The following is a 23024-nucleotide window of genomic DNA, read 5'->3' on the forward strand; positions in this document are numbered from 1 at the left end:
TTAGCGCACACAAAGAGGATCATCTTCATGCAAACATTTGCGACAGATAAACTATCATTGCATGGTATTGTAATCTTTCACAGGATTCACTGGAGCTCCTGAATCTTCCCATTGACCTGGAATCTGCAAGCCTTTAAAAGCCAAGTCTGGCTTCACCTCACCATGACTTTGTAATTTATTTTGTCTTCTCTCCTAATCATTTCAACGATCACAAGAGCATCCTTCGCTTAGACCTCTCAATTAAAAAAAAAATTGCATTACTTATTCTGGGTCCATTTAAGACAATCAACTTGATACTCTGTCCACTCACCTCCCAAAATGTGGAGCCTTCTGACGTGCATATCTTCCAAATGGCATAAACTGGGATACAAATTACTGAGGAGAGTGCCATCAAGATGCCAAGAGTGATAGCCCAGGATGGGTAAACGTAATCATTGTAACTGATGGGCTTATACTGGACCACAGTGAACACCAGAATGAACTGGAAAAATCAAATAAACATACAACTGAGTTTACTCAAATCACATATCAACAATCCTGAGAAAATGTTCTCATCATTGAAGTGAGCTCAAATAACTCTTGGCGCAAGCTATCCCTCCCAGAAGCAATCTATTCTCTTGAGGCTGCCATGCCTGTCTGTTAATGAAACGGTTATAGATTTTAGACAGTTACTCAAAAGTACTTTATAGAGCTCACCACATAAAAGGATATGTTTGGAAGCAACATATCCCGTGGGCAAGCCCCGAGTCAATTAATTGCAGTGGGTAATGGAAAAGAGAATTCCTGATAAAACAAATACCTAGTCAGCCTTTTATTGGTATATGTAACTTGCCACTGGTAACAATTGGCTATACACAAACAGCACACTGAGGCCGCACATAGCCCCGTTTTGTACGAGAGGTCTGGACGCCATTTTTAAATGGTGTCCCGAACTCCAAGGCCACCAAAGCGACCCCCCCCCCCCCCGGGCCCCCAAGTCCAAACGCACGAAGGGAGGGTCCCCGCCATCCCAACACCTACGCAGGGCACCTCCAGGCCAATCGCGCATATTAAATAAATGTTAGCTTGGCACCCAGGTGGCACCAGGAGTGCCACAGGACCACCCTGACCAAAGGGTATGCAGCTGGGGGCCTCCGATCCTCTGTGAGACCCCCACGAGTGCCGTTCTGTCTGGTCCCCATTTTCGATCAGTAGAGGGGTCAATCAATTTAAGGTAAGAGGTAGAAGGCTAAGAGGGGAGTTGAGGAATAACTTTTTCACCCAGAGGCTGGTGGGAGGCTGGAACTCGCTGCCTGAAAGGGTTGTTGAGTCAGAAATTCTCTTAACTAAATGTTAAGGTGTATTTAGATATTAATTTGCACTGCCATAAACGCCAGCACTACGGCCCAAGCAGTAGTGTAGTCAGATCTTTGTTGACCAGCGTGGACACGATGGGTTAAAAGGCCTCTTCCTGTGCTGTAAACTATTCACTGTCTGTGAATCTATGAATCATAGAATCCCTACAGTTCAAAAGAAGGTCATTCGGCCCATCGAGTCTGCACCGACCTTCTGAGAGCTACTACCTAGGGGCAGGCCCCCACCGTATCCCCGTAACACCACCTAACCTTTTGGATGGACACCAAGGGGCAATTTAGCATGGCCAATCCACCCAACCTGCACATCTTTGAACTGTGGGAGGAAACCAGAGCAGCCGGAGGAAACTCAAGCAGACACAGGGAGAAAGTTCAAACTCCACACAGATAGTGGCTGGAATTGAACTCAGGTCCCTAGCGCAGTGAGGCAGCAGTGCTAACCACTGTACCACCGTAACGCCTAAATAAAGCCAATTTGTTGAAAACTATGGCCTGTTCTATTTATGGACATCGCAAATTTATGGGTAATTTTGTGGTGTGAAGAGAAGGCTGCAGTGGGTCCCCATTTCAGTCTGAGATCGGTCCATTCTTATGCACCCGTACAGCTTTCCAAATGAAAAATTGTACCGAGTCTGGATAGATTTGAGTGCAAATCCGGAGCTGAAAGGCCGAGGTTCTAAACTCAATGTCATTTGTGTGTGAAGAGGTGACACATTGCTTCATGCATTTTTATTTATAAATCTAACAGCTACTTACAAAAATAATGCTGGGTGACACAAAACGCCAGCAGATTTGGAAGAACATTGGAGGCGGAAAGCCAAGCATCATCTGAACATCCTGGAAATAGTTATTATGTCCTGTCAAAGCAAGAGAGGCATTAGTTATTGACTGTGTAGAGTGGCCAGAAATGCTACCCCACCCCCCTCCAAATTACAGGTTTTAAGTAAACCACGCTAACAGGTGACAATCGGATGACTTGGAAATGTTTTGTTTGCTTTCAAAATTCAACCCTTTTTAGAATTATTCAAATTTGGATCAGGAATGTTGCATGTGTGTCTTGTTTTTTTGCCGTCTATTAACTGAATATGATTTCTGAAGTTTGCTAACTATATCTTAGCCGCCAACTAAAAATAAAACAGATGAGTCAACAGCACACTGTTTTTTCTTCCTTGCATGCACAATCTCTTTACAAAAAAACCACACAATATAATTTTACTTGAATAAAAACTCCTGTCCTGCAGGTGTGTGTTCCCCCCACCCCCCAAAGATATCTTTCAAAGGTAGCCACATCGATTTTGTTAGAGGCTATTACTTTGTTAGTTTGGTGACTACAGAACCTGTGTACTGTGTATGCTCAGACAGCAGGGCCTGTCGATCAGCTAACTAAGGGTGGGGTTGTCCGATCCTTCCCATCGACGGGATCTTCCAGGTTCCCGAGCCGTGGGGCGGGCAAGCCATACATAATGCCACAGACCCTGGTGGCACTGGATGGTCCCGCTGCAGGCCAATGGCGAGCTGCCGCCATTGCCGAAAAACACACCGCGGGGAAGGTGGGGGGGGGCGGGGGGGGGAATTTCCCCCCTTAGTTTCTATTCTGACCAATGCTATCAAGGCCAAACACTTTTGGAAGTGTCTGAGGCCCGTCAGGTAAAACCTCTAATAGAAGTACTAAAATACACCAAAAAAATTCAATGTAAAAATGTAACCATATTGTGAAATGTGTAACATTTTGAAACAGCACTGAGGACCCGGGTTCGATCCCGGCCGCGGCTCATTGTCCGTGTGTAGTTTGCACATTCTCCCCGTGTTTGCGTGGATCTCACCCCCACAACCCAAAGATGTACAGGATAGGTGGATTGGCCTCACTAAATTGCCCCTTAATTGGAAAATATGAATTGGGCACTCTAAATTTATAAAAAGAAGAGAAAAAGTGTAACAATTTGAAGCTTTTATTTAAAACCTTGGGCGGAATTTACCAAAAAAGTTACAAAGTGTAATTTTCGGCACAAACATCGGTGCGAATCCTGCTGACCCGATCCAGATCGCCATCTTTACCTCACTTAATTTGTTTTCCCTCCCCACCTGAAAAACGTCGCTCTTAAAGCACAAAACATCTAGGGCAAGATTCTCCCCCAACGGCGGGATGTCCGCCGACTGGCGCCAAAAACGGCGCCAATCAGACGGGCATCGCGCCGGCCAAAGGTGTGGAATGCTCCGCATCTTTGGGGGCCGATCCCCAACATTGAGGGGCTAGGCCGGAGCCGGAGGGATTTCCGCCCCGCCAGCTGGCGGAAATGGCGTTTGTTGCCCCGCCAGCTGGCGGAAATGGCGTTTGTTGCCCCGCCAGCTGGCGCGGAAATGCGGCGCATGCGCGGGAGTGTCAGCGGCCGCCGACAGTTTCCTGCACATGCACAGTGGGGAGAGTCTCTTCCGCCTCCGCCATGGTGGAGGCCGTGGCGGAGGCGGAAGGGAAAGAGTGCCCCCACGTCACAGGCCCGCCCGCGGATCGGTGGGCCCCGATCGCGGGCCAGGCCACCGTGGGGGCACCCCCCGGGGTCAGATCGCCCCGCGCCCCCCTCAGGACCCCGGAGCCCGCGAACGCCGCCGGTAAATACCAGCTTTGATTTATGCCGGCGGGACAGGCAATTTCTGGGCGGGACTTCGGCCCATCTGGGCCGGAGAATTGAGCGGGGGGTCCCGCCAACTGGCGTGGCCCGATTCCCGCCCCCGCCCAATTTCCGGTACCGGAGACTTCGGCGGGGGCGGGATTCACGGCGGCCAACGGCCATTCTCTGACCCGGCGGGGGGTCGGAGAATGACGCCCCTGATTCGCTCACCCCGGACGTCATCTAAGCACTTCAGTGAAGAGGGCTCTGCATGCAAACGGCTGCACAGTACTTTCATGGAAGCCAGGAGGATGGCGGTTCGAAGAACAGCTCCTAGATTTTCGGAGGCAGACCTGACACGGCTACTGGATCCGGTCTAGGAGAGGTGGGCCACAATTTATTCATGTGTTGGCAGGAGGCTCTCCGACAAGGTCACCAATCCTACCTGGGAGACGATGGCAGCACTGGTCAGTGCCAGCAGCCTGACCAAGAGGATCATAGATCATAGAATTTACAGTGCAGGCTGAGGCTTTTCGGCCCATTGAGTCTGCCATGAAGCGACCCTTGGAAAGAGCACCGCACCCAAGCCCACACCCCCACCCTATCCCTGTAACCCAGTAACCCCACCCAACCCAACCTTTTTGGACACTTAACAAGGCCAATCCACCTAACCTGCACACTTTTGGACTGTGGGAAGAAACCGGAGCACCGTGAGGAAACCCACGCAGACACGGGGAGACAGTGCAAACTCCGCACAGACAGTGAGCCAAGCCAGGAATCGAACCTTGGAACCTGGAGCTGTGAAGCAACTGTGCTAACCACTATGCTACCGTGCCCCCTTTAATGGATGAAGGTTCAATGCAGAAAAAAGCTGAATGATCTGCTACGATCTGCAAGGGCAATTGCCCCCCCGTCTCCCCTTGGAAATCAACCCTTCCATCAACCCTGGTAAGTCACCTTGACCCCACTTTCCACCATCTCGCAGGTTCCCAGCACCCGACCTTGTAGCATCATCCTCAAACACCCCCGGCACTCTTCAACAGAACACCTCCCTGCTAAAGTGGAGTGCCCACCCCAGTCGTCCTTGACCGCTGACCCACCAGGTGTGCGACTAACAATATCCCTTTTGTGTCCCTGCAGGAGAGGATAGCAGTGGAATGCCCGGACTAACGATCCTGACTCCTTTTGAGGAGGGCCATGGAGCACGCAGGGGAAGACCAGGAGCGGGCCTGCACAGGCACTGAAGTTGGATTGCGACAGGAAAGTGAGGAGCCACTGCGCCTTCATCCAGATGACCAGCCTCAAATGAGGTGTTTGTTGTTCAAACCCTTGACCAGGCTTTGTATTAAAACCATGTCTTGCAGCCTGCAGGAAAGTCAACCGAAGAGCCCCCCCCCCCCCCCCCCTCCACCCAACAGACACCGCTTGACAGCAGAGCGGCGGTGGTGGCTCTGGAGCTGCCCAACAACATGATGGCCCCACAGGGCAAACTAGGATGCGATGACAGCATCCCTGGTCATCCTGTCCATGCAAAGCCTTGCACTTGCCTTGTCTCCATCCTCTGTCTCATCTTTGACCTCTCCCTCCATGACCTCCTCCTCATCAGAGGAGACATTCCTCCCCTTAGTCTTTTTCATTGAGGATGTCACCCCCTCCCCTTGCTGTGCTAAGTTATGGAGGGCACAACGGAGCAGATCATGACGATACGGGAGACCGTCTGTGGACTATACCGCAGGGGCCCACCGGCCTGTCGAGGCAGCAGAAGCACATCTTCAGCTTCCCAATGCAACGCTCAGTCACAGACTGGCACTGTGAGCCTCATTATACTGGGCCTCCGCCTCAGGCCTCCGCTCTGTCATCATCAGCCAAAACTTCAGTGAGTGTCCATTGTCCCTAACGAGCCATTCCTGCAGCCTGGGTTGACCCTCAAATATTTCTTGGATTTGAGACTGCCCAAGGATGAAACAATCATGCACGCCCCCTGGGAAACATGTACACACTTGCATGATCCTCACCTGGTGGCCAAACACCGGCTGCACATTATGGGAGTGGAACCCCGGTCTGTTAATGCCACAGGGTATGTAGAACCAGATGAGTGGCATCGGTGGCCCCCTGCACCTGTGGCAGATCAGCGATGGAAATGAAGATAGTGTGATTCCAAAATGGTCGCCAGTTGAGCCCTGGAATAATCCAGTGGCGTAAAGGTTGAGGGCTGCCGTGTCCTTCATGGCCACAGGTGCCCTCCTCCTCCATGTGGTGCCAGGTTTGAAAGGATGTTGCACACATGTCACATGATCTCTCTTGTGAGGCGGAGTCTCCGGTGGCACTAGTTGTCCAACAGCTCCATGAAGGACACCTGGATCTTGTAAATGCTTGGTCTCCTTCATCTTCGCCTTTGAGCCCCTGTTCGTCCTGCACAATGGACAGCTCATGAGCCTACCCTGTGGGCCCCTGGCCCTGGGTTCTCCCAGCGGCGGCCTCTTATAGCTGCTGGAGTCTGAGCTCCTCCAGCGCAATTATTATCAAAGTCGCCAGCTCCACTGGCCCCATCCCAAGATCTGTCAGAACTCTGCGAGTGATGATAGAGAGACAGAGAGAGAGAGACAGTCGGGTTGGTTTTCTAACCATTTGCCTTCAGGTCCTCCCAGCACCCGTTGTTCTCATGGTCCTGAAAGCTGTCATTTTATTGCCAGCCGCCACCACTCACTTTCTTTTCTGTCGGTCTTCAAACTTCATCACTCGACTGGCCCCGGTTAATTCCCTCGCCCCTTCAGAGTTGCCTGTGACCTTCCGTCTGATTGCTCCCTTCCTTAACATCTACTTCACAGGGGGTTCAATCAGGCTGCTTCAATGGTCGACCATCCCTCATGGGCAGAGTCAACTGGACACCTATGTATACATTGAGAGCTTTTGTTTCCTCTATAGCAGGCGTCGGATTTGGCTATTATACACACACATTCCCTCTCAGTCCCCTGCACCCGCCCGTTGATCATTTTTTAAAAAAATGTATTTTTATTAAGGTTTTGCAGAATTTTTCATAATAAAACAGTAGTAACAATAATAACAGAACAAACTAGAGTGAACATTAACATAGTGCAAAAAGAGAATATACAATAACAATTAAACAGACATTACCCCACGCGACTCAGTCTTCCCACACCATCCCAATGAAGCACTCAACGCCCCCCCCCCCCCCCCCCCCCCCACTACAGATTGCTGCTGCTGCTGGCATTTTAATTTTCCCTGAGAAAATCGACGAACAGCTGCCACCTCCGAGAGAACCCTAGCGTAGACCCTCTTAAGGCAAACTTTATTTTCTCGAGGCTGAGAAACTCAGCCATGTCGTTAACCCAACTCTCTACACTCGGGGGCTTCGAGTCCCTCCACATTAATAAAATCCGTCTCCGGGCTACTAGGGAGGCAAGGGCCAAGAAGTCGGCCTCTTTCGCCCCCTGAACTCCCGGGTCTTCTGACACTCCAAAGATCGGCGCCACTCCCTTGCTCAGAAAGCACAACTGCCAAGGTCAATGACCGCTAAGGACCTGCCCAGCTACCAAGGCACCCGCCCCTTGATTGGCCGAAATCGAAGAGAGTGATCAGAGCCCTGTCGAACAAATGGGTCCAAGGTTAAGGACCGCCCCAAAGAGTGCAAAATCCCAGAGGGATAAAAAAGAGCACAGCCATGTGTTCTGTCTCTCTTGGATCTGGCCTGTGCCACCCAATTGCAGCAGGAACAGCCAGTTAAGTTCAAGACTAACGATCGCTACCTGACAGATGAGCCCAGCAGAGACAGAGCCACTTTCTTCGAACCAGTCAAGTGAAATCCAGATAAAGGCCTTTATCCATTTGAACAGTGCCGGTCGCCCTGAAGTTAAGTATAGGTTATTGTAGCTGATAGGTGTAGTTTAACTCGTAGTAGGTATTGTGTTTGCATGTTGAGATAACTCTTGTGTATGTAAATAAACCATCTTTTGAACTAACTAACTGGTTGTGTGGTCATTTGATCGATATAAGGGAAAGGCTTGTGGTTCACCGAGATAAATAAATAGAGCAACATTATTGCTGAACTCTGACGGGATTCGAGTAGAAGTGACTTTGTCACTCTGAGAGAACACACAAACTTTGAATCCAATTGCGAGAAAGAGAAAGACCCACAAGTGCAAGTCCCATATCGACCAAATAACCGAATTTCGGAAATGTGTGCTAACACGCCTGCGTACCTAACAGGAAGGGTAAGGTAAACTCGTTAGAATTGTGTTCAACTATTGAGGGATTGTGAGCCGGAAAATAGCTTAAGCCATACCCACTGTTCAAATCGCTGCCTTATTCCCCTGTCCCAAATTAAAAGTAGAGAAAGTAATAGCAATGGAAAGATTGATGAATCCACAGGAACCCGAGGTCACAGCGACCAACAGAGCAGAGCCATGCCCCATATGGGAGGAAGAGTTAAGGAAATACTTAAAGGGGAAAGGATGGCCCCTTTGGTCGCATTTTTACGCTAATGATGAGTCAGGTCCAGGAAAGATAGGACTAACTTGGTGGGAGAACCTAAGCGAGGTTCACAAGAAAAACGTAGGGAAAGTCAGAAAGCCGATGGTAATAGTGTCCTGTTTGGCACAGTTGCGAGGCACAGAGAAGGTCGTGAAGACGCTCCGTAGGCAGTTAACTGAGAAGGAAGAAAAGAACGAGGGAAACAGTAACGAAAGCGAGAAGATAATTGAGCAACTCCGGGAACAGTTAGCTGCTAAGGATTAGGAAATGGCCGATGTAAAACACGCACATCAATCTTGTCTAGTTCACTGTAGTAGCTTTCAGACCCAGTACGATAAAGCCTACCAAGAAACATAGCGCGCAGTCCTGGTAAGAGAGGAAACAGAACAACGGGTCGCCCAGCTAACTAGCAAATGCGCAGATTTAAAAGCAGCTTTGAGAGCGCTCCACAACTCCACCAAGGAACAGAGGCAGAGTGCCGTTGACCATGCTAAAAGCCGACAGAAGACAGAAAAGTTACAGTTACTACTCTCAGTAGTGACTTTCGGGCAGGATTTAGATGAGGAAGATGCTCCCGATTGGCAAGAGTTAAACAAAAGCGCCCCAAAATACGTAGAGGACACGGGAAATCAAAGTCGAAACCCCCAAGCCCCCAAAAGAAAAGCACCCACAGCACAGGCAGCACACACCCCCACTCACAATTCGACCCCCATGAATCCGGTTACCACAGAACGCAGGTCATCGGATCAGGAGGAGCCTGATATCGTTTACACCACCCCACTATCCATAACCCAATTAAGAGAAGCTTGTACAAAAATTATTCCATTCCAGCCCATCGCAGACCTGCACAGCTTCTTTGAGGAGGTGCGCCAACAAAAGGTTATGTACGGCCTAGATGAGAGGGAGGAAGTAAAGCTAATAGTTATGAGCCTCAGCCAGACCGTAAGGTCAGCTTTGCCAGAACCCCAAAATGTAGCAGGAGGAACCCTACAGGAAATTAAAACAGCCATATTAGATGCATTGTGTATAACAAAGGAGATCCAGTCGAGGGTTTAAATCATTGTAGACAGAGGAAAGGGGAACATCCGACTGCCTTTGTCGGTCACCTCTGGATACATTTTAAGGCAGTATTTGGGGATTTAAACCACGCTAACCTAGATGCTGAAGACACCACCAAATGGACCCGCACTTTAGTCTCCCACGCCACAGAAGCATATAAAAAGGCTTGCATAAACTTCGATCCCACAGAGCAGGCACACAATGAAGCATGGGTACTGAGACATTTATCTAGAGCATGGGAACAGTCACTGCAGGAACAGATACAACAGAATGGCCAGGAAGCCACCATGCATCCAGTTAGGACTAGTCAGGGACCTGCATGGATAAACAAGGGTAGAGGAGAAGTCCAATATCCCAGGGAACCAAACCCAAGGGAGCAATACATCAGAGAGCCTGCTCCACCTTACGTGCCCTGGGGTCATGTTACAACTGTGGGCAGTCAAGACACTTCCCCCGAGATTGCAGGAGACCCCCACCACCAGCTGGACTAGCCCTCAGATATGAAAGAGAACACCACCCACAGCAGCTACAAGGTCCCAGCTGCCCCATGCAAACTGTGAGCGCTTACCCACCACTTCTCATGGCAGGGACACCTCAGCAATGCCACTTCATTTTTGTTTCTCTCCTTCTTCCTCCCTTCTTCGGTCACACTGCACCGACTCCATATGCTAGTTACACCCAGACCAAATGTGATTGCGGCTAACAAATATATAAAACTGGCCGCCTTGCAATTTGGCTGGTTAAGATAAACCTCAACCACCACTGGTTGCAAGTAAAGAAAAGACTGGGTGAAGAAATTGTCCTCCCACTCCCCGCATCGACCACAAGCTGCGAGAGTCTCTGTACTTTAAAAATTTGCATTTCTTGTCTCTCCAAAATGGTACTTCAAAAAAAAAAATGAGGGAGTCACACATGGTGACAATCATAACGAGTAATTGGAATAAGGAGAGAAAGACTAATAAAACGAGATGTTAACCAAAGATAATAACAGATACTGGGCGGAATTCTCCCCCCCCACGCCGGGTGGGAGAATCGCCAGGGCACCGCGCGAGTCCCGCCATGCCACCCCGACACCGCACGCGATTCTCCCACCCCCCCAAACCGGCGCGGCGAGAATCATGGCTGGCCGCTGGGAGAATCGCCGCTCGCCATTTGTAATGGGCGAGCGGCGATTCTCTGACCCGGATGGGCCGAGCGGCCTGCCCAACACGACAGGTTCCCGCCGGTGCCGTCCACATCTGGTCACTGCCGGCAGGAACAGCGCGGGAACGCTGGGGGGCGGCCTGTGGGGGGTGGGAGGGGGGTTCCTGCACCAGGGGGGGGCCTCAAAAGGGGCCTCTCTGAAGGAGGACCTCCTTTCCTCCCCCGCCCCGCAAGATCCATCCGACATCTTCTTGTGGGGCGGCCGAGGGGAGGACGGCAACACGCATGCACGGGTTGGCACCGGCCAACCCACATATGCGCAGGTGACGTCATTTACGCGGCGCCGTTTTTATGCGGCGCCAAGGCCCGGCGCGCGTAAATGATGCGGCGCCGGTCCTAGTCCCCCGGGGGCAGGAGAATAGGAGGCTGGGAGCGGCCTCTGACACCGGAGTGAAACACTCCGGTTTTCACTCCAGCATCGGGACTTAGTCTCCCGATGGGAGAATTTCGCCCACTGTGCGTGCATCCCCAGGATTACATGAAAAACAAACAACACAGGATGAAGCAAGGACTGCTGACATGCATTTGGATAATCGCTGGACTTCTGCTACTGTGCGCGCAACAGACTTTTGTTACAAACCCCACACCAGACCACCACCAGCCCGGACACTACACCACACATAAAGACAGACATCGAAACCCCCACCTGGTGCGAAAACATTGCCAAATGGAACACCCTTTCATACATAGGAGAGGCCCTTCTAGTAATTGCAATAATCTGCAGTGTCATTCAGACTCTCCGACTCCGTAAAAGGCGAGCAAAAGCCTCCCGCTCCCCGATGTATACAGTTCGAGCCCCCTTCTTTGGAATTCAACAAAATTGAACTCATGTAACAATCGTTGCTAAAAATAAACCATGTACCTCTTTAACATTATTAGGATTAAGTAGAAATGTGATGCTGCTGTTTAAATTTTGTACTGTATATAAGTTCTTTGATATTCACCAGCAGCATGAGAGTAGCTTAGATAGCATTGGCGAGAGATCAACTGTGCGGATAAATTAGTTTTATAGTGACCTAAATTATAGTAATCGTTAGAGATGAATTAATTTATGAATGTATTAATGGAATATCAGGTAAATATCCCAAACCATAAGATAGAGTAGAACCTTGCCTTGACCAAGGGTGACCGGGCCACCAAGAATGAACAGGGTTCAATGGTATGATCCACCATGCTTCGCGTTCAGGATCAAAAGGACGGAATGTAGCCATCTAAGATGGCCACCTGCAAAGGACCATGGGAATTAAGGGCAACCCAGGACTCAGACAGATACAGAGCCTATGTGTATCTAAAACAAAGGTAACCAGACCTGACCGAAACCTCCGCTCGTTTACATTTCAATGGCCCATTTTCCCAGAACAATAGAACTCCAATCAAGCAACCGGTACAGCCACAGACTGATACTGTGCCACTCCCTTGCTCAAAAAGCACAACTGCCAAGGTCAATGATCGCTAAGGACCCGCCCAGCTACCAAGGCACCTGCCCCTTGATTGGCCGAAATCGAAGAGAGTGATCAGAGCCCTGTCGAACTATTGGGTCTAAGGTTAAGGACCGCCCCAAAGAGCGAGAAATCCCAGAGGGACAAAAGAGAGCGCAGCCATGCGCTCTGTCTCTCTTGGATCCGGCCTGTGTCACTCAAATGCAGCAGGAACAGCCAGCCAAGTTCAAGACCAACGATCGCTACCTGACTGATGAGCTCAGCAGAGACAGACCCACTTTCTTCAAACCAGCCAAGTGAAATCCAGATAAAGGCCTTATCCATTTGCACAGTGCCGGTCGCCATGAAGTTAAGTATAGGTTATTGTAGCTGATAGGTGTAGTTTAACTCGTAGTGGATATTGTATTTGCATGTTGAGATAACTCTTGTGTATGTAAATAAACCATCTTTTGAACTAACTAACTGGTTTTGTGATCATTTGATCGATATAAAGGAAAGGCTTGTGGTTCACCGAGATAAATAAATAGAGCAACACATTTTCAACTCCTTAACCAGACAGGCAGAAGTTCCATTCAGGGTTGTGCATAATTTTTTTTTTTAAATTTAGAGTACCCAATTGATTTTTCCCAATTAAGGGGCAATTTAGCATGGCCAATCCACCTAGCCTGCACATCTTTGGGTTGTGGGGGTGAAACCCACGCAAACACGGGGAGAATGTGCAAACTCCACACAGACAGTGACCCAGAGTCGGGATCAAACCTGGGACTTCGGCACCGTGAGATAGCAGGGCTAACCCACTGCGCCACCGTGATGCCCTGGGGTTGTGCACAATTAATAAAACATACAGACTCCTGAATCATTCAGGGCTTTGAGCACTTTATAAAACAGACAGACTGAAGGCTTCAGGACAGCACACAGCAGCCACGGCCCCCATCCCAAAGGTGGACCATGAACACCTCCAAACCCTGCCCCCCTCGAAACACCCTTCATCCAGCCCCTCTACAGCAGCCAGGCAGATACTGTCCCCTTGTACACTCTGGAACAAGGTGGAGGGATTCTAACCTACTTCTTCCCTCTCGGAGTTCATGGCACCTAGTCACAGTTTTTAAAGAGCGGGAGTGAATTGCGCGAGATCATGCTGGTGGGTTGGAAGATTTAATGGGGTGTGAAGATAAGCTTGCTAGTGATAGTGAAATGGATTCAAATGGATTCAAATCAGGGGCGACATTCTCCGACCCCCCGCCGGGTCGGAGAATCGCCGGGAGCTGGCGTGAATCCCGCCCTTGCCGGTTGCCGAAGTCTCCGGCACCAGATATTCGCCGGGGGCGGGAATCGCGCCACGCCGGTTGGCGGGCCCCCCCACTCGATTCTCCGGCCCGGATGGGCCGAAGTCCCGCCGATAAATTGCCTGTCCCCCCGGCGTAAATTAAATCACCTACCTTACCGGCGGGACAAGGCGGCGTGGGCGGGCTCCGGGGTCCTGGGGGGTGATCTGGGGTGATCTGGCCCCGGGGGGTGCCCCCACGGTGGCCTGGCCCGCGATCGGGGCCCACCGATCCGCAGGCGGGCCTGTGCCATGGGGGCACTCTTTCCCTTCCGCCTCCGCCACGGTCTCCACCATGGCGGAGGTGGAAGAGACTCCCTCCACTGCGCATGCGTGGGAAACTGTCAGCGGCCGCTGACGCTCCCACGCATGCGCCGCCCGGAGATGTCATTTCCGCGCCAGCTGGCGTGGCAATAAAGGCCTTTTCCGCCAGCTGGCGGGGCGGAAATTCCTCCGGCGTCGGCCTAGCCACTCAATGTTGGGGCTCGGCCCCCAAAGATGCGGAGCATTCCGCACCTTTGGGGCGGCGCGATGCCCGTCTGATTGGCGCCGTTTTGGGCGCCAGTTGGCGGACATCGCGCCGTTTCCGGAGAATTTCCCCTCTGGTCTTATTATAAAATATCTATTAAATGCTGACATGAAATTTGCAAGTTTGCAATATTGTTGGAAACAGATTATTGATTTGGTGATGTACAGCAAATGATCATTGGACTCGCTGTTTTTTATTATTATGAACCTGAACTACTTTCTTCATAGAATCCCTACAGTTCAGAATGAATCCATTCGGCCCATCAGGTGTGAACCGACCCTCTGAAAGCGCACCGTAACCCCACCGAACCTAAACTAAAAGGGGCAATTTAGCATGGCCAAACCACCTAACGGAGGGAGGAAACCGGAGCACCCGGAGAAAACTCACGCAGACACGGGGAGAATGTGCAAAGTCACCCAAGGTCGGAATTCTCTCAGGTTAACTTTTATTGGCACAATAGTGGTTAGCAATGCTGCTTCACAGCACCAAGGACCTGGGTTTGACCCGGGCCCAGGTCACTGTCCGTGTGGAATTTACACATTCTCCTTGTGTTTGTGTGGGTCTCACCCCACAACCCAAAAAGATGTGCAGCATAGTTAAATTGACCACATTAAAATTACCCTTAATTGGATAAAAATAAGTGAGTACTCTAAATTTATTTTTAAAAAACTTTTATTGGTAGAACATAAGAGGTTACCTTGTGCACTTACTCGAAGAATGCTGGATATTAACTTACAATGAACTATAGCACACCAATGCAACCAGAAGGTTCAGGTAACATCATAAGCTCTGCCCACAAGGCTAGATATTCCAAAGGGCAATGGAGGACAATGCCAAATAAATGTAAGAACCGTATTTTGAGAATGGCCATTCAGCCCATCAAGTTTGATACTTTTACATACCTTATGCTATCTGCCTGATCAAAAGAGCAATATTTGGTCCTCCAGCTTTGTGAGCAATTGCAGATCCACTCAGTTGGACATGCTCAGTCCACATTAGGTCAGTTTGAGCTACACAATGGCAACATAAATCTCCACTAATACTTACCATAGATGTACATGATGGCGATGCACATAATGCAGGAAATTACAACAAGTGAGAAGCTAGCTGCATAGTTATCCATGAGGAGGAGCCAGTAAATGCCAGCCTGCACCAGAAAGACAGAAAAAAATTAATTTTCCTCAAAAAAGGAATCCACTGTGCGAAGTGGGATTTAACTGTTGTTCCTGCCTGTTTCTGTGACCATTAGCACCTGGTTTCCCTGGGTTTCTGTGACTATGACTCATCATTCATTCTCACTCCACAGTATAAATATTTCCCACTTTCCCTGTCTGTTAGCTTTGACAAAGAGTCATCGGACTCGAAACGTTAGCTCTTTTCTCTCCCTACAGATGCTGTCAGACCTGCTGAGATTTTGCAGGATTTTCTCTTTCATTTCAGATTCCAGCATCCACAGTAATTTGCTTTTATCCAGTGTTATTAAGTACCTGTTTCCACTTCATAGTTACTCTAAACAATAGTTATCTTTTTTAAATGAACTCTCAATTTAATTTGTCATTCCTTTGATAATAAGTCACATTTTCCTCGTAGAATTACATTTTCATTTTGTTTCTTCTTTACTCCATTTGCACAAATTGGAAGCAGAAATGCTCACGGAGCACAAGAGCACTTCAGAAACATAAAGCATGAGAGACAGCTCCTCACAGTAATATGATTTCTCTACTTTTTAAGTCTGAGACAGGAGCAAATTACTGCAAAGAATGTGATTTAAAAAATTACGACGGGTGGGGGGTTTCCAGCTCTTCCCACCGGCGGGACCTTCCTATTCCTCCGAAGGCGATTCCCCACAGCGGTTTCCCCAACGACGGGATAGGCAATCCACGCGAAATGCCGTAGATATCAGCGGGATCGGAAGATCCTGCTGCTGGCCAATGGCGAGTCCCTTCCACCACCCAAAGATGCGGGAGGGGGGGCAGGGGTGCTGGGAAATCCCAACGGTGCCTTGAATAAAAAATAAGCTGAAATAAACATTTTCGCTAAACGTAATATGTCTTAAAGTATGTGAAAAGAATGAAGGTTAGGTTGGCTTTGAGGATGCAGAATTGTGTTGCATTGCTTTGGCAAATCCTTCCTTCAAATCCCATGGGCTGCTCGCCCCTTTGATCCAGCAGCAGTGAAGGAATGCCAATATGTTTCCAAGTCAGGATGGTGCGTGACTTGGAGGGGAACTTCCAGGTGGTGGCGTTCCCATGCATCTGCTGTTGTGATAATCCATTTCTAATTAAGCCCAATGCTTTCCTCAAACTAAAGTTGGTTTGTTTTTCCCTGTTAACATAAATGGAATTAAGCACCGTATAGCAGATGTACATTTCCAATGGTCTTACTTGGGTAGTCAGGGGGATTCCCAGAAGAAAGCCAACAATGGCAACTGTCAGAGTCACTAAGGATTTTTTCCTTCGGATCCAGTCACTGCCAATTTCATCAACGACAGCAGTGACCAATGTTTCCAACAGGCAGAACTGGGGAAACAAACAGAAGCATTACTATTTATTGTACAAATTATGCTATACCATATAGAGTGAATGACACTATATGGCGGACATTATGTATTGGTGTGTCTATTTCAAAAGAATGTAAGGCATTTAATAAAATAGGATGTATACTCAATATATGGTGCGAAGTATAAGATATTGTATTCATGTGATGGCTAATGAGGGGAAATAATTTACCTCAAATTGAATTCTTGGGACAAACCCCAAAGGTTTTTAAATTTCTTGCATCCAAAGTGGTCTGTTTCCTGAATACTGCACTTCTGCATAATGGAAATTCCTCGGAGCTGCTCCTGCTCAAGGTTCTGCCACACTTGAGTTAAGTGACATCGGTGAAACAGGAGCATCTCAAAGCAATTTCCTGGACTGAGAGCCAATGTAAATGGAATATTACTCAATAGCTGTCCTGGGTAGAGTATAATATGGAACCGTGAACATTGCATTACAGCAAGTAGTATATAAATTACAGTATGCAGCACAGATACTATTAATTATATAATGCAAAATAGTGTACTGTGCAGCATAATATAAGTTACATAATATAATTAAATACACTGTGGTATAACAGTGTAAATATCACATTGCGTGTACTGTATAGTATACTGTAATTATATTTTAGTATAACATACATTATAGTGTAAATTACACTCTATAACATAATGCACAGCAACTTGTACTATATATTATGCATTACAAACTATATATTAAATCATGTATATCAGATGATATCGTGCATATTTATTTCCTGATATTCATAGCCTAAGCCAGCACAGAAGCAATCATAGAACCCATTGTGCCTGTACTGACTCTGATAGATATCCACTTATTCCCATTCACGTCTTTTCCCCATAGTTCCGCCAATTTTTCCCCATCAAGTCCTTGTCTAATTTCCTTTTGAAAGTAACTACTGAATCTGCGTCCGCCACCCATTTACACGGTACATTCCAAATCATAACACACCACGTAAAATAATTTCTTGCCATCTCACCTTTCGTTCTTTTGCCAATTACCTTACATTTCTGTCCTGTGGTTACCAACCCATCTGCCACTGGAAAATGCTTCTCCTTACTCGCTTTACCAAAGCCCCTCACGGTTTTGAATGCCTCCATTAAATCTCCCCTTAGCCTTCTCTGTTCTGAGGAGAACAATCCAACTTTTCTCCAGCCTCTCCATGTTACTGAAATCCCACTTCACTTGTCTCATCCTAGTAAACATAACGACTTGTCATCCTTCCTAAAGTGTGGCACCCAGACCTGGACACAATACTCCAGCTATCCCGCTGTATGGGGGGGAAAAAAGCTGGTAATACCTCAGTACTGGCTACAAGATGCCAACATGTTATCTCGCATGTACCAAAGTGTACCTTGTCAGATGATTGTTAGAAATGATTAAACAGAATGTTGCTATTTAAAAATGTTATCTGTACTATATTGGAGCCTGTTTGTGAGTGGAATTAGGTGCAGTTATTGATGAGATGTTAATGATGTTGATTGTGACTCAGCGCAGGCATCATGTTAATGGTACTGCAGTATACGTTTTTTTCCTCCCTGGGCGGTTTAGTTTTTTTTATGCAATGAAAGTGGCCTTGATGACTGGGCTGACGCCCTATTCTGCACAGCCATATAGAATCTTTCACAATAGTGTGACTAGTCATGTCAGGTACCACTCCATCTCCACGGAAATAAAGTACCAGACTAATTTTTTAAAAAATGAAATAAAAAATATTTTGTACAATGAAAGGGCTGACATTTCTCACCACCTTCATTGTATAAATAGCAGCATAATGCAATATTTATACAATTCATGAACCCAACGGACATAACACTCTTGTAACTTCCTCATCATGTGTTACCTGGTTGGCTTGTATAAATATCGTATCGCAGGCTACCCGTGGGTATGATCTTTAAAAAAACACAAGAAATTGGGTGAATTTTTTGCGCTCATTAAGGCGTGGGCTGTCGGTGCTGGGGTGTTCACTTCTTACTCTTCACACTCAATGTCAGCATCAAGTGCTCCCAGGTCAGCGACAGCGTGGAATAGATGCCCGGTAAAGTTTCCTAGACTTTCCCAACTCATGTTTTTAATATTCTCAATGTCAGAATATCACCCCTAGTGCACCAGTTTGACATTTGCGTATCCCACACCAGGCATAATTTTGGCTCCACTTTGACCTCTGACAAACCAGCAGACAGTAGCGACTTCCATCCCGCTTGTCTGGGGTGCATTTGAGACAAGGTCCAGTGGTGAAAGGGCAGTTCTGTAACTACATCATACCATCCGTTCCTTCAGTCATAAGACATTTTCCATACATACAATTATATAGACAATATTCTGATGCAATAGGTGGTAAATTATGAAGATGAGTAGTCTCTTGTTTTTGATGCAGAACTGAAAATGTAAACGTTCTCAACAATTCTTAGATTTATTTCAAGTTTCTCGTAAAATGATTTAATTTTATAAAAGAACAGCAATCTCAATACGAATGTGATGTGTTAATGTCATGAAAAATTAAACATTATTTGAAAATGACGTCATGGTATTTATTACATAGAGTATATAGTACAGAAAAGACCATTCAGCCCATTTAGCCTATGCTGGCATTAATGACCACTTAAGCCTCTTTCAATGCTTCCTCATCTAACTCTAATCAGCTTAACCCTTCCCTGCTCCATCAAATACATATCTAGCTTCCCTTAAATGCATCCAATCAACTACTCAACTATTCAACTTCAACTACTCCTTCTCACTGCTCTCAGGGTTAAGACGTTTCTTCTCTATTCCTTCTTTGATGTCTTAGTGACTAATATATACTGATAGCCTCTTAATTTTACTCTTCCCATAAGTGGAGATACTTACTCCATGTCTATTCTATTAAAATGTTTTGTAATTTTCAACACCTCTGTTAGGTCTTTTTATGGCCTTATTAACCTGTGCCGCTACTTATAGCAATTTGTGTATTTATACTCCAACATCCCTTTCCTCAACAACCTTCTTTAGGTTCTTATTTTCCAAGCAATATGTGACCCTTTTATTTCCTCTACAAAATGTAATACCTCACGTTTATCTCTGTTGAAATTCACTTGCCAAATATATGGCATCATTTCCAATAACAATGGTATTCTCAAAATTCAAGATTGGAGCATTGATTTCAGGCAAAACAGACTGGGTCTGACAGCTTGTTTTTTCAAACCAATGTTAGGAACAATGTATAACTTTAAGTTTAATTTACATTTATATTTGTGTGTTAAGAAAGGTGGAACATGGATTCGGTTTCATTAAGTTATTTTGTGAGCTTGGTTCTGGGAGGTCTGGAGGGCCTCTTAGCATAAAGGTCAAGTTTTCTGGATTTGTTTCTACACAAGCATTTTTAATGAGGTTTTACGACCGTTGCAGTGAAGAAATGGGTTGCCAAGAGGTCAGCAGTTTAGTGATTTGGGGGAAAAAACACAAACAGCAGAAAAAACTGTGCTGTTGCCGAGCGACAGGGGTCCAATGACACAGAAAGGTTCAGGTTGTGTGTGTCAGAGAGTCAAGACAGGAGGTCTATGCTCTCTAGTAAGAAATCCTGCAAGGCTGGTTCGGAACTGAGTTTAGGGAATTCATGTTTTTGTTCTGCAGTTGAAGTAACAGTGAGTTCAGAATGCAATTTTGGATATCTCAGGAAGAGATACCAGTTAGTGAAAAAGCATCTAGCGAATGCTCAGAGTTTCACTGGAAGAAAATTGTTGGCAACTGGCCTAGCCCAAACAAGATAGTGTTGAGATAGCGGTAAATCTCCACTGGGCGTTTGCGTCTATAAGGGGGTTCCTGGGATAAAAGGAATAGTGTGAGTTTGAATCATTTTCTTGTGTTTGTTTTTGGATCGTTCCAACCATTTTGTCTGGTGTAATATAGTTCATTTTACCATGTTTAATAAATGTTTTATTCTTTATGTTAAAAGTTCATCAGTAAACTCCTGTGAATTTATTCAGTAACTTTCCTCCACAGTTTCTGCAAAAAAAATACAAAGTTGGGCTCTAACAAGCCAGGTTTCATCCTGGTATCTGACTTGTCCAATATTAACATCAGCTGGGATTGTGGCATCATGCAATACAGCCTTGTTTTACTTTCCAATAAGGCCAAATGACTGAATTTCTTCGAAGCTTCTGCAGCCCTCAAAGTCAAAGAGAAAGGCAAACCTCGGAGCGCTTGCCCTTAGGTGTTTTATTCAATGCAGTTTTCATGAGTCTGTCAATTCTTTATTCTGACTGAAAACTGCCATTCAGGGAAACAAATTGGGAAATGTCTCTTACCTGTGTGCCCAGGCCCAGCAGAATCAACATGAAGAAAAAGAGAAGGGACCAGAAAGGTGAGATTGGCAGTAATGTCAGGGCTTCTGGGTATGCCACAAAGGCCAGTCCGGGACCATGGTCTGCTACTTTTGACACGTCGACTCCCAGGTGTGCAGCCATGAATCCAAGAATGGAGAAGATGACAAACCCAGCATAAATACTGGTCGCACAGTTGGTGATACTGATGATGATACTGTCCCTGCAACAGTGAGAGGGGAAACAGTAAAAGATGAAGGTGAGATTTAAAGAATGAAAGAACTCAGTGAATTCAGCATCAAACTGCCCTCTTGCAAACACCATTACTTAAAACTATACCGCAAATTAGATGCAGTTCTGAAATTTAACTTTGCGTATGATAGTCCCCCTTCAGGGATGGTGGGACCCCTAGAAAATGGCACATTGTTTCAACCACTCCTCAGAATTTCTTCAACACCTTAATAGGGATCAAACCTTGCCCTCCCCTTACAAGACAAGTCATGGGCAGAGGTGGTCAGAGGGGCTTTCAATGGGCCAGTGGATACCATCCCTGTTCTCAGCCAGGACACCAGGCCACACTTGCAACCAAGGTGGTTTGCTCAAGTCAGAAAATTTCCCAACTTGATAGATCCATCTTGGTCAAATGTGCTCAATACTCACAATCTTTTCTCTGGCCAGGAGGTAGGTTTATGGTGGATCCAGGCCAGCCGGAAGCAGAGTGGCAATGGCCATGGGGGTGGGTGAATGCCAAGGCAGGCTGGTTCACCCAACTTGCACGGCATACATAATCAATGAGCCATATAATTACAATGGCATGTGCACATTTGTTGAGAGAAAGAAACACCTGTTCACAAATCTTTGTTTGAAAAATCTTTGTTTATAGAATCCTCTAAAAGTGTCATTATGGCTGATCATTATCGTATCAATAACTGAGCCATAAAACACTTTACACCTCTTAATGAACCTCTTGTCTAAATAAACATTGAGATATTGACAAAGGAGATCATGGAAAGAATAACTTGTTATAACCACTTAAGAATGTTCATCAAAGTCAAGTTCACTTCAATTGTCGAAACCGAGCCCTCTGCTAAGGTAATGCTTTTATTGTTCTGAACTCACAGCCAAGCATACATAATGAGGCCATGGGGCCAGCCTGATGGGAGTGCACGATGCAGGCTTGCTACTCGCACTCTTATCCAACTTCAGTGAAAATTGGGGTCACTGGGAATAGGGGTGGGAATCCAAGAATTGGGTCCTGCCCTCCAGTTTTAAATTGTCCCAACTCCGAGAAAATTTGGGCCACGGTTTTTGTACAGAGTTTGGTAAACTGATTGGGTACTTGCCTCCACACAGGAGAGGAGAACCTGATTAATGGAGTCCAGGTTAAATTGACTGCCAAAAGAATGGCAAAACTGCGTTTTGTTTTGAAAGCAATGTAGCCAGATTGGCCTCCTTGCTCAGAAGCACTTATGAGAGAGCTGGGGAGGTTGGGGAATCGGGGCTGTCAGGGTAGCTAACCTTTGGAAACTGAGAGGCATGCAGGAAATGGAGGGCTGTTTAAAGTAGAGTCAGCACCTGTATTGTAACCTGAGGAATCCGAGGGCTAAAAGGATAGACAGCTTGAGACAGTATGGGTTGGATTCTTCATTCTGAAGACTAAGGGCGTGATTTAATGGCCACGCTGAGCCTGAAAAGCAGCTCACCACAGTGCAGCGTGGCTGATATTTGCCAGGAGATCCCGCTCCTGGGATCAACCCGGCTCGCAACGCCTCGCGAGATCTAACGCAATCTCTTGAGATGTTGCGATGTGAATCCAGCCCATTGCCCACGTTTTAGCAAATCTGCATATTAGAGCGAGACAGCTAGTCTCAATTCAATATGCAGATTCCTGAGTTACTTGAGGCGTGGGATAAATCTCCCTTGGCTCGGAGACCTCGGGCGATCGTTGTTCTGTACTGGTCTCCACAAATGGTGACAAGACGGAACACCACTAGTGGGGGTCTCGCAGGAGATTGGAGGCCCCCAGGTACATGCTCTTTGGACAGGGTGATACCCTGACACTGCTGGTGCAAGCCTGACACTGCTAAGGTTCCCTAGTGGCACTGCCATCTGGCAGGGGCACTGCCAAGGTGCCATGCTGGAATTTTCTGCACAGGTGTGATCGG

General features: G+C 47.1%; 1 protein-coding gene across 6 annotated transcripts in view; it reads right to left on the reverse strand.

Annotated features, from left to right (window-relative positions):
* slc6a9 (solute carrier family 6 member 9) overlaps positions 1-23024 on the reverse strand; it is a 305594-nt gene that overhangs the window by 8103 nt on the left and 274467 nt on the right. For all 6 annotated transcript variants that reach the window (XM_072510757.1, XM_072510758.1, XM_072510761.1 and 3 more), the window contains 5 exons: positions 20845-21082; positions 16388-16522; positions 15051-15150; positions 2109-2209; positions 311-481 (listed from right to left, as the gene is read on the reverse strand). In XM_072510757.1, coding sequence (XP_072366858.1) covers positions 311-481; positions 2109-2209; positions 15051-15150; positions 16388-16522; positions 20845-21082 — 745 coding nt within the window. The remainder of the gene's footprint in view (positions 1-310; positions 482-2108; positions 2210-15050; positions 15151-16387; positions 16523-20844; positions 21083-23024) is intronic.

This window comes from Scyliorhinus torazame, chromosome 7 (assembly GCF_047496885.1).
Source record: "Scyliorhinus torazame isolate Kashiwa2021f chromosome 7, sScyTor2.1, whole genome shotgun sequence".
NCBI classification, from domain to species: domain Eukaryota; kingdom Metazoa; phylum Chordata; class Chondrichthyes; order Carcharhiniformes; family Scyliorhinidae; genus Scyliorhinus; species Scyliorhinus torazame.